The sequence below is a fragment of the Neoarius graeffei genome, chromosome 26, assembly GCF_027579695.1.
Source record: "Neoarius graeffei isolate fNeoGra1 chromosome 26, fNeoGra1.pri, whole genome shotgun sequence".
Taxonomy (NCBI): Eukaryota; Metazoa; Chordata; class Actinopteri; order Siluriformes; family Ariidae; genus Neoarius; species Neoarius graeffei.
The window spans coordinates 48,279,447-48,292,199 of record NC_083594.1 but is presented as its reverse complement, the minus strand read 5'-3'; the positions used below and the strand labels follow the sequence as shown (position 1 = coordinate 48,292,199).

General features: G+C 39.6%; 1 protein-coding gene across 1 annotated transcript in view; it reads right to left on the bottom strand.

Moving 5' to 3' along the window:
• The window catches only part of si:ch211-236d3.4 (protein FAM107B), a 37,135-nt gene extending 25,104 nt beyond the window's left edge, over positions 1–12,031 (bottom strand). Inside the window, exon 1 of the mRNA XM_060910581.1 lies at positions 11,815–12,031. Coding sequence (XP_060766564.1) covers positions 11,815–11,890 — 76 coding nt within the window. The 5' untranslated portion in view covers positions 11,891–12,031. The remainder of the gene's footprint in view (positions 1–11,814) is intronic.
• Positions 12,032–12,753: the final 722 nt, after the last annotated feature.

Genomic DNA, 12,753 nt, shown 5'->3' with positions numbered 1-12,753 from the left:
AATAGCTCGATTTCCTTGTGTGCATGTAGGATTGGATTTCTCTGGCACCCCTGCTGGGACCCTTAGCTCGATTACCGACAGTAGCTCGATTTGGATGTGCATGTAAACGCACTGAATTTCATGCATTGTTTTGTGTTGCTGTATTTCTGATCAATCAATGAAAGAGATTTGAGTGTGTTTTTAGGACATCGCAAATGTGCCCTTAGGTTAAGCTAGTATGGCTTCCAAACAGTGGCTTACTACCAACTCATACATATATAAAGGGTATTACATAGTTGTGCGAAGATATGAGTGGTGAATTGAGATATCATGAGTGAGTGAAGTGAATAAGTGAAAATATTTTTCAACACTAGAAGCTAAACTTCATATCTTTGTGCCACTGCGTAATGTTCTTTATGTCATATTATATGGACACATCCACAAAAAATATGCAAGTTAATGAAAAGAATTTTAATTTTGAACCAGTTTGCCATTTTGACATCGCATGTTTCGTCAGTGGGAAAACACTGGGAGTTATGTCATCAGAGTGAAATATTGGGAAATATGTTACTCGGAGCTGCGATGTGTTCCATATGAAAAATGTGAGTTTTTCAACATGAGAAGCTCAACTTCATCTCTTCAAGCCAACGTGTGATTTTCTTATTATTACAGTGGTGCTTGAAAGTTTGTGAACCCTTCAGAATTTTCTATGTTTCTGCATAAACATGACCTAAAACATCATCAGATTTTCACACAAGTCCTAAAAGTAGATAAAGACAACCCAGTTAAACAAATGAGACAAAAATATTATACTTGGTCACTTATTTACTGAGGAAAATGATCCAATATTACATATTTGTGAGTGGCAAAAGTATGTGAACCTTTGCTTTCAGTATCTGGTGTGACCCCCTTGTGCAGCAGTAACTGCAACTAAACGTTTCCAGTAACTGTTGATCAGTCCTGCACACCGGCTTGGAGGAATTTTAGCCCATTCCTCCATACAGAACAGCTTCAACTCTGGGATGTTGGTGGGTTTCCTCACATGAACTGTTCACTTCAGGTCCTTCCACAGCATTTCGATTGGATTAAGGTCAGGACTTTGACTTGGTCATTCCAAAACATTAACTTTATTCTTCTTTAGCCATTCTTTGGTAGAACGACTTGTGTGCTTAGGGTCGTTGTCTTGCTGCATGACCCACCTTCTCTTGAGATTCAGTTCATGGACAGATGTCCTGACATTTTCCTTTTGAATTCACTGGTATAATTCAGAATTCATTGTTCCATCAATGATAGCAAGCCATCCTGGCTCAGATGCAGCAAAACAGGCCCAAACCATGATACTACCACCACCATGTTTCACAGATGGGATCAGGTTCTTATGCTGGAATGCAGTGGTTTCCTTTCTCCAAACATAACGCTTCTCATTTAAATCAAAAAGTTCTATTCTGGTCTCAACCGTCCACAAAACATTTTTCCCGTAGCCTTCTGGCTTGTCCACGTGATCTTTAGCAAACTGCAGACGAGCAGCAATGTTCTTTTTGGAGAGCAGTGGCTTTCTCCTTGCAACCCTGCCATGAACACCATTGTTGTTCAGTGTTCTCCTGATGGTGGACTCATGAACATTAACATTAGCCAATGTGAGAGAGGCCTTCAGTTGCTTAGAAGTTACCCTGGGGTCCTTTGTGACCTCGCCGACTATTACACGCCTTGCTCTTGGAGTGATCTTTGTTGGTCGACCACTCCTGGGGAGGGTAACAATGGTCTTGAATTTCCTCCATTTGTACACAATCTGTCTGACTGTGGATTGGTGGAGTCCAAACTCTTTAGAGATGGTTTTGTAACCTTTTCCAGCCTGATGAGCATCAACAACGCTTTTTCTGAGGTCCTCAGAAATCTCCTTCGTTCATGCCATGATACACTTCCACAAACATGTGTTGTGCAGATCAGACTTTGATAGATCCCTGTTCTTTAAATAAAACAGGGTGCCCACTCACACCTGATTGTCATCCCATTGATTGAAAACACCTGACTCTAATTTCACCTTCAAATTAACTGCTAATCCTAGAAGTTCACATACTTTTGCCACTCACAGATATGTAATATTGGCTCATTTTCCTCAGTAAATAAGTGACCAAGTATAATATTTTTGTCTCATTTGTTTAACTGGGTTCTCTTTATCTACTTTTAGGACTTGTGTGAAAATCTGATGATGTTTTAGGTCATATTTATGCAGGAATATAGAAAATTCTAAAGGGTTCACAAACTTTCAAGCACCACTGTATATCGACAAACAAAAAGTACCCACATTTATCAAAACAATTCATTGATTTCCTCACGAGTGACATATAGAGATTTATGTCACGGTTTTGGTTCTCCATGTCCTGGATGTAGTTCGTATGAAAAATACGAGTGGCGTACTTCCTGGTAAAACACTCGTGTCCATATAAAATACATAAAATATGAGTAGGAATGGCGGCACGGTGGTGTAGTGGTTAGCGCTGTCGCCTCACAGCAAGAAGGTCCGGGTTCGAGCCCCGTGGCCGGCGAGGGCCTTTCTGTGCGGAGTTTGCATGTTCTCCCTGTGTCCGCGTGGGTTTCCTCCGGGTGCTCCGGTTTCCCCCACAGTCCAAAGACATGCAGGTTAGGTTAACTGGTGACTCTAAATTGACCGTAGGTGTGAATGGTTGTCTGTGTCTATGTGTCAGCCCTGTGATGACCTGGCGACTTGTCCAGGGTGTACCCCGCCTTTCGCCCGTAGTCAGCTGGGATAGGCTCCAGCTTGCCTGCGACCCTGTAGAACAGGATAAAGCAGCTCGAGATAATGAGATGAGATGAGATGAGTAGGAATTTCACTAAGTGAAACCTATGTATGAAAACTAACCTCACTCCCAACCCTAACCTTTACCTTTGTAATTTTCATATGAACCGAGTCATTTCTTATGAATTATTATAAATTTGCAAACAGGACCATGATTACTAATTACTAATAACTGTTGTGGACCTCCTAACATTTCTATTTCAATAAAAGACATTCATTTTAAGATATTAATCAATGCACTATCTCGCTAAATAGGCAGGTTTTACTCATTGATTGTGTATCTGTGTTCTGCATGTGCACCTTGAAATAATTGTTTTGCTGGAGAAAAAAAAAATCACACGACACAGCCTGTCAGATTCAAACACACTTATCCTGGCCTTTGATATTTCCAAACATATCGATGAAACTATAAACTGTGAGTAATTCCATATGAGAAAGATTGAGAGAAAAACAAGATCTTTCCAGAAGTAGCAGGTGGACACTTTTGCCTTTTTTGGCTGTTTATGTTTCTTTGGATTCTGGAGGAAATTCCTGACATCCATTTCCTGTCTGCTGAACCCAGCAATTTACACACCCAAACAAGAACAGCAGAGCTCTAACATGCCACCACAGTACCTGCTATTACAGACCGATGTGTTGCATTTAAGATGAAGGAAACTAAAATAATACAAGAGCCATGTGGTTAGTTGAGAGCATAAGAACTCATTTAAGATGTGAGACTACCACTTGTGTTTACTGATACTTTGTGATTATTGAGTCTAATCTCAGTCTCCGATGCCAAGCCCAAGACTCACACCCTCACGGAGTGTCTGGTACCTTTTTGAAACTTATCTGGTCACAAGCTTCCGAATCTTGACCTGGCCCTTGCTCTGTTATACCTTAATCAGGATATTGAAACTGGATCAGCTTTTACAGGTAATAAACAAATGTCTAAAAATATATCCTGTTCCTCATAGATACATTTATGGATCTGAACGGTTCCATTTCAACCAAAGGCGTACTTATTGATTCGGCTCGACTGAAGGATAATTTGTTTAAGGAGAACTCGACAGGCCACAGAGCATCACAAACTTCTTCAGTCCTCAGTGGATGGAAGATATTAAAGGCCAAATGATCCTTAGCCGAGTGACAGTGGAAAAAGATCGGGTGTCATATGCTCTGAGGCCAGATCTAAACAATGGCAAGGGTTTTGAGGAGGAACCAGAGACGATCTGCACTATTCAATATTAAAACCAGAGCACAATGGATTCCACAGAAGCAGCACTTCGAAATCAAAGCACAGGATGATGACGGATGAGAAAATCTGAACGGACGGCTCAGAAGAGCTGGATCTTGCAAAGGCTTGTGCTGAACCCTTGTTGTGTTATCAACGTTATTCAAGTTTGGTTAGTATATTTAATGCTTATGTCATCATTCATAAACTGTTCATAGCGGTAATTCAGTGATTTGAGAGCTTCACTGTGGTCATGTGAGGTTATGTTTAGTTCCAGTTAACCACTCACTGTGCATTCCTGGGGAAAGTATGAAAGCCATTGATGATGGGATAACCAGGACAAAGTTAAACTGTTCAATGTAATTGGATGTCATAATTGTTATAATTATCTAAGACAGATATCTGTCCTAAACCACATATAGCTAGCACCAACACTCCTGATTATTTTAATTACAGGTAATTACGTAGCTGTTTCTGGGCCTTTCTGTGTGGAGTTTGCATGCTCTCCCTGGGTTTCATCCTACAGTCCAAAGGCATGTAGATGAGGTCAACTGGCTACTTTAAATTGCCCATAGGTGTGAATGAGTGTGTGAGTGATTGTCCGTCTCTGTGTTAGGCCAAGTTTACATTAGACCGTATCTGTCTCGTTTTCTTTGCGGATGCACTGTCCGTTTACATTAAAACGCCTGGAAACGCCGGGAAACGGAAATCCGCCAGGGTCCACGTATTCAATCCAGATCGTGTCTGGTCCGGTGCTGTGTAAACATTGAGAATACGCGGATACGCGGATACGCTGTGCTGAGCTCTAGCTGGCGTCGTCATTGGACAACGTCACTGTGACATCCACCTTCCTGATTCGCTGGCGTTGGTCATGTGACGCGACTGCTGAAAAACGGCGCGGACTTCCGCCTTGTATCACCTTTCATTGAAGAGTATAAAAGTATGAAAATACTGCAAATACTGATTCAAATACTGCCCATTGTGTAGTTATGATTGTCTTTAGGCTTGCCATCCTTCCACTTGCAAGTGGTAAGTGACTTGCGCACAGCGGCTCAGTCCCGAATCACTGCTCGTGCGCTTAACTCGCGCGCTTTGTGAGCTGCGCAGGGCCGGAGTGCGCACCCTCCAGAGGGCACTCGCTGTTCAGGGCGGAGTGATTTGGAGCGCAGCCGCTGAGGAGGAAGCGATGAGCTGCACTGACACATTTCAACTTACGTGCCGAATTAGTCATGTGATTAGCGTATCCGTGTATTGGTGTTGCTGTGTGCACGCTAATCGTTTTTAAAAACGTTAATCTGATGATCCGCTGATACGGTCTAATGTAAACCCCACCTTAGCCTTGCGATAGATTGGTGACCTACCCAGGGTGTACCTCACCTCTTGCTCAAGGGATCAATCAAGGGATTGGCTCCAGCTTCCCTTGTGATCCTGATGGATATCTGGTACAGATAATGGGTGGAAGAATCTAAATAATCTATTCCAACACAGAGTGATAGATTTCGTAAATTCACCTCTGCTTTAGTCAATTAGCGAATATATGTTTGGTGTCTGATGATATCTTCTTTAGTTTCACACCAGACCAACAAAGCTAAAGTGGCTGACAAGTAAGGAAAGCCTATAGCTATGATGTCATGCCACCAAATGTACAGTATGTATGTCTCATTCTCAAGCTAGAACTACAATTTTCAAATTCTATCTTCTATTTATTAGTTATTCCACGAAATCAAGTCATGAGCTGATAGCTGACGAGGCGCGTAGCACCGAGTTGGCTATAAGCCATGTACGACGAGATTGAGTGGAATAATTAGTTTATTATATCCACATTCACTAGATTTTGAGAAATAGGGCACTTTTATTTTCATTTTTTGCAAATTCAATAAATAAAAACTTTATACAAAAAGTCTGACAAAAAAAATTCTGCTCAGAATGTAAACAAACCAATGAAATGACAGTAGAAATTTGTGAAAAATGCAATAATAATAATTCTTGAAAAATAAAAAAGATACATTCTTACCATCAGATACTTTTATTCCATATTTTGTTGCTTCTTTTTTGTATTTTTTGGGGTTTTGTTTTCGAGTAGAGTTTATTTTGTCCTCGGTTGGTTCAGCAACATGTTCCGCCATTTTCTTTTTCTCTACTCACGGTATATGAGCTGATATCCTAGTAGTAGAGTAGCCAATCGGAGCGCAAGGTTGCTCATATCCAGTGAATGTGGATAGAATAATCAGTGATATACTGATGTCTCTTGCAAGTATGATGTCTTGGGAAAAAAGTGATCCAGTTTTGAAAACCATAAACAGTAAGTACGTCATAAAAATTGAAAATATCTCCGATTTCAACACTGTTTGAGTTGACTGTAATGATGTAATTTGGATTGAAGTAGTTTTGACAATCCTGGCCAGCTAGCTATAGTTAGCAACATTAGCCTTTGGAGCTCCAGAGGCTGAAACTTTGCTAAAGACGTGAAGTATGGACTGTGATCTTTCATAGACTACATTTATGACCATTCTGGACTGCAGACTTGCCTAATTGATTGCATATTGGTCATGGAATTTTTTTTTTCTCCAGAAAGAAAAGACAGAGATCCTCTGTGCTAATCTTTTAAGAGCAAGATATGATCGCCCAGCATGCCAAATTCGACTCTGTGTGTCAAACACATGCAATAATATCTATCTATTTGTCCAGATGGAGTCTCAGGTCACTGACAGGAAGCTTATAACCTTCCTTTAAAAGAGTGTGGTCATTTCCTTTTTATTAACGGTCATGACTAATAAGAGTGTGGTTTGTCATGAGTGTTACAAAAACCAGAGGTAAAAAAGAACGGACGGATCCAGTGGTAATCAAACCAGTTGGTGTGGTGTGTGTTTGTGTGTATCCATGGCCATATTTTTTCCTCATAATGATGGGAATAGACAACAGTTTTGCCCTTGTGGAGACATCTGCCTGGTCCCCATGAGGAAAAATACTTTTTGCATTAACCCCCCCCCCCCAAAAAAAAACCCTGCCAGTTTTATTTAAGTGTCTACTACGGAGCTTGAGGATGGGTGTAGGCGTAGACATTTAGCTACAGTATCATGCAATTCAAGAGAAATACCTGACAAAATATTGAATTCCAAGTGTCATAGTGAACTGAATGGAAAGTAGACTTTCTCTGGCTGAGTTTAACACTTGTAGTGTGTGTGTGTGTGTGTGTGTGTGCACGCGTGTGTGTGAGGAAAAAACAGCATGGAGTATGAAAGATGGAGTTGGAGTTATGGCAGTGAAAAGACGAAGAGAATGGAGTCACAGGATCTTCCAGCGTATTGACTGCTCTTTCATGGCAGGATCTGTCTCCTCATTGATTAGATATCTATGTCATGCAGGGCAGAGGCGGTGAGTTTTCTGCATCTGTTCTGAAAGTTAATATCCTTCCATTTTACAACAGTAATGGATTTAGCTGCCTCCCTCAAGACCTTGAGAGTCAGTTAACGTGTCCAATAAAGGAAGTCTGCTTCCAAGAGTCTGCTTTCAGGAACAGACGAACGTTAATTCAATTCCACATCTTTGTGACTATGAAACACAGGTATGACTCCGAAAGCTAGATCTACTGCAGACGTGTTTGTCTGAAAGAAAAAAAAAGTCTGTCTGGTTATGAGTCATGTGTTATTCAGGAAAAAGCAATCCGTAGGTGTAGGCAGCTTTCTCGGGGGTTAAATATGCTCTGTCCTTTTACTGACACTTACTGGGAGTGCTGTCAGGCTGTGAGAGGTGATTTATTATTCTTTAGCACAGAGTTTTATCATTGCTGCCTGACAGAAGGAGGTTCTTTGAAGACTTTCTGAACACTTCATTTCCTCCTACGATTGTACACAAACTGGGCTATTGGTAACTGGCTGTTGTCATGGGGATGCCCAGAATTCATCATTTCAAGGGAGGGGTGGGGGGATGATGAGGTAGGGAAGTGTGTGTGAGTGTGTTTGTATGTGAGTGTGTGTGGAGTATAGTACAAGCAACAGGGGCCTGTTTTCCATAATCCACTCCAAATGCTGACCTTTAACCAAGCACAGGATTGAGGCTGGAAATTACTTTTTATAAAATATACCATCCACAGCTAGTAAAAAAAAAAAATGCAGTTTTAAAAATCGGCAGATATTAATATTAACTTTTTAAGCTGGCTTACAGAAGTATGTTGCCAGCGTATCACATAAAAGATCAAGACACAAAATGCCATGTATACAATAAGCAGTTTCAGATCTAAAATCTGATTGGCTGAGCCTCATTATAAAATCCTCAATACAGAATAATTGTGCATTTAACCAATAAAATCATTACACTTATCCCATTATTACTATATCTCCATAGAATACCATAGAATCTTTGCATTTTACACTCAAAAAAATGATTCTTGGTCCAGGTAAATATTAAGAAACAGTTGCACATAAAATTTAAGTAAAGTTTATAAAATTGAAAATATATTCAGTTAAATCATATAAACGCTATTTGAACTGGCCTACTACGAACTATATCTAAACAAATCATGTATACTTTACTTGATGAGATCTCGTAGGGACTGACATGCACATCACACTCCCGCACAGTAGATGGCAGGTGGCAACATTTTCAGTCATTGTGTCAAACTTCTTCCTACTAAATCGTGACCTTATTGGTACAAATAATTATATTTAAAATTTCACAAACAAGATATGTGAAATTCATGTCACAATTCAAGCGGGATCAAAAAATCATTTTAATTTCGCTATTGACTCATGGGGCCGTCTTGGCTTAGGTGGATAAGGCGCCATACCATAAATCCGGGGACCCGGATTCGATTCCGACCCAAGGTCATTTCCTGATCCCTCCCTCTCTCTCTCTCCCGCTCATTTCCTGTCTCTACGCTGTCCTATCCAATAATAAAGCTGAAAAAAAGCCTAAAAAAAACATTGAGTCCATTTATCCACATAAGGTTTATTTAAAAAAAATCCATAACCATTATGTAATTTATTTGCATTACCTTAACATGGTTTAAACGTGTACCATAAAGCTCGGCATTTACTTAAAGTTTATGTGATAGAATTACATGGAAAATTGTCATGTGATTAAATTACATAAAGTCTATTTTTTAGGGTCAATTATTTTTTTGAGTGTATGTTCCTTAGCAACCACAGCTTCTTGTTAACAGACTCCACTGCACAGAAGAATTTTTTACTACGATTGTAATTAAAAATAAGTGCAAATTTTTAACAGTTGATTTTATTTTATTATGATTTGTAACCGATTACGTATCTGCATTCTGTCATGTTTCGAAGAACACCGTTACCCGTGATAAAATCACTGTCACTCAGACTAGCTCTCATGGCTTCTTGCTTTATTATAACATTATTAAAATGTTGCCTTTGGGTTTGTTGAATTATACAGTATTCATTTATATAATTCAATAATTATAATATTATTACCATGGGCACTTTGTTACCAAGTCCCATGACTACTACTTTGTTCCATTTAAAAGAAGAAGGCAGCGCGCATATATATATATATATATATATATATATATATATATATATATATATATATATATATATATATACACACAAAGCTGTCTTGATTCTTTCCAGTGGGCTGGACTTCATCACTGGAGCATCCACTTTCCAAATATATATATATATATATATATATATATATATATATATATATATATATTTGGAAAGTGGATGCTCCTGTGATGAAGTCCAGCCCACTGGAAAGAATCAAGACAGCTTTGTTTTAAGGTTCCTTCTATTGGACAAATTTAAGGAAGCATTGTTGAGTCCAATGTGTCAGGTGACTAGCAACTAGCAGCCCTTTTTAAACACTTTGGGTGGCACCATTGGTGCAGGGGTTTGCACTGTTGCCTCCAGCAAGAAGGTTCTGGATTCGAAGCTTGCAGTTGACTGGGGCCTTTCTCGGTGGAGTTTGCATGTTCTTCCCATGCTTGAGGTTTCCTCTGGGTGCTCTGGTGTCTTCTCACAGTCCAAAGACATGCAGATTAGGTCAACTGGCTACTCTAAATTACCCATAGGTAAACATGAACGTGAATGCAAATGGTTGTTCGTGTCGGTGTTGGCCTCATGATAGATTGTTGACCTGCCCAGGGTGTACCCCACCTCTCGCCCTGAAGTCAGTTGGGATTGGCTCCAATTGGATGGAAGGATGGATGGATGTTAACACGATATTAATGTTGATGTTTATTAATAGATATTCCATACACACTCTACAATGCTATTTTACTTTATTTGGAGACTCAGTGATCAGCTAGATGATCAGCAGACTATCGAATTGTTCCACTTCGGTTCACTTTGCACTCACTGCTTCTTTAGTAGATTATTTATAGATTAGCTCATCCCAAGTACAAGGATTATTTTGCATTTTGTTTATATGGACACTATTGATTGATTTTCTGGCATGTAGTTGAAGTAAGGGGGGAAAAACAACTTCCTGGCATGTTTTGTAGGAAAATAATCAATGATGTGGTGTAATATGGTCCAACATCAAGCAGAGTTATTGTTTGCACCCGGAAGTTGATTCTCATGATTGAGAGAGACAGCGAGTGAGAGAGAGAGAGAGAGAGAGAGAGAGAGAGAGAGAATACCCTGATGAAAGCTTCAGGGTTCGAGAAGACGAATATATTTTGAGCTCACTAAAATAAAACCTTTTTTTTTTTTTAAATTACCCATATGGGTGCCTTGGCTTTTCTGTTAACTTTGACATAATGTGATATTTTGTTGTTGAGAATCAGCTGACAGGCTGCTGAATGACCACCTAAATTTCGAAACTGCTAAAAGTTTAGCAATTTTTTAGATTTAAATCCTAAAATAATGATCTTATGACAACATCTTAAAATGACCAGGAGCAGTCTGTGTTATTGCGAGGTGTGTTAACACTGACAGCACTTCCAGATAACTATGTAAATATGCTCAGTGCACTTTATTAGGGCCACCCATTCCTGGATAAAGTGGACTATATGGACCTTGTGCTTCTTCTGCAAAAGTAAACATTACCCTGAGCAAAAATTATAGCCACCGTTGTGAAAGATGTCAATACAAAGAGATAACAACACCTAAATTACACTTTAATAAATTCTGGTGCTTAAAAAACCTTTCTGTGTTAATGTATACACGTCTCATCACTCATGCATTTTACAGTATGTGAAACAATTAGTTTGTGTATAATAGTGCTAGGAAAGCATGCGTGACCTCTGTAAACTGCTCTGTTAAGTTTTCACAAGCGTTTTAATGATTAACTGTTCCCTGATGTCCTCATCAAAGGTTTTATTGACACAGTGGCCCGAAATCGCCATCCAAAAACTTTATTATTTGCCTCATAGCATTTCGTCTTTAACTCATTCTCATAATGTTTGTTGTGTTCTGTTCTACTCTTAATACCATTTGATAGATGGATTTCAGCATCCTGTCCTTGTTGTCAATCTCATTTCCTGCTTGTACCCAGCAGGGATTATCATTTGTGCTGCACAAATGTTCAGACTTCTGAGAAAAATCACTGAAAAAGTTGCATCTGAATGAACATTTGAATGAATGAGTGCTGAAGGTCCAAATATTCGTACATCATATCCATTCATGACTAAAAGATTTTGAAGATTGTACAGTGATTTAAGAGCAATGTGCTTTGCTGGAATTGTGCATAAAGTCCTCTGACAGTGAAAGATCCATCACAGAGTAAACATCAGTGTCAACTTTTATATCTCAGACACAAATAAAACCACCTTTTTCATATATAATCGCAGTAAATCTGGGTAGTGAAGCTGCTATTTTGCAGCAGATCATCTTACCTGATTTGACCAGCACATCTCTGGGTCTGCTGGGCGGACTGTCGGGATACACACCAGCTCCTAATCTCTGATCCATCCTGATGTTTCTGTTTCCTGTGTATGTGCGGGGTGCTTGGAGAGCCTACATGTCTGCGTGCGAGTGCATATGTGGGCGTGCACAGGCCATTTCTCCTGCACTGCTCACACACTTGTGCTTCTCTTCTGTTTCTTCTCAGATGTAAACAGTCACATGACTCGCTGGGCATTCCACACAGCCAGGGCCCTCCCTCTCCTTTTACTCACATGGCAAAACACACTCTCTCTCTCTCTCTCTCTCTCTCTCTCTCTCTCTCTCTCTCTCTCACTCCCCCGACTTTCTCTTTCTCATTCTTGAGTCTTTTATTTTCAGCCCCCTTTCTCACAGGGGTCTGATATGGAAAGGGATTATTAAGGATTAAAACTCTCTCCCTGACTTTCTGCCTGAAATCTCATCCTGGCCATCAGCATTTCATGCAGACGCACACACACACACACACACACACACACACACACACACACACACACACACACACAAACACTTGCACATACAGTACACATGAATTTATGGATGAAGCTTTAAATGCATGCTGTGAATCTATAAACATGCTTTTACACTTAAATATTAATTCATATAACTTAATTCGTATGAAAAGTTACCTAGACGTTCAGGAGACAGCCATACTGTTTATATCTTGTCTTATGATGTTATTTGTATGACATCGATTGAAGTCCACTGTCATTTTTTTTAATTTGTTAACATATTTCATACAGTCAGAGTCAAAGCTATACTATAGTCACCATATGCCTCTTTAAAAAAAATTATTAAGGAATTAAGTGGTATGTACCTCCTGGACAAAATGCAACAGTTTTGGTGCATTCTTTCAAAGAACAAGGAGCAGCTAAAAATGGGGGAAATCTGAG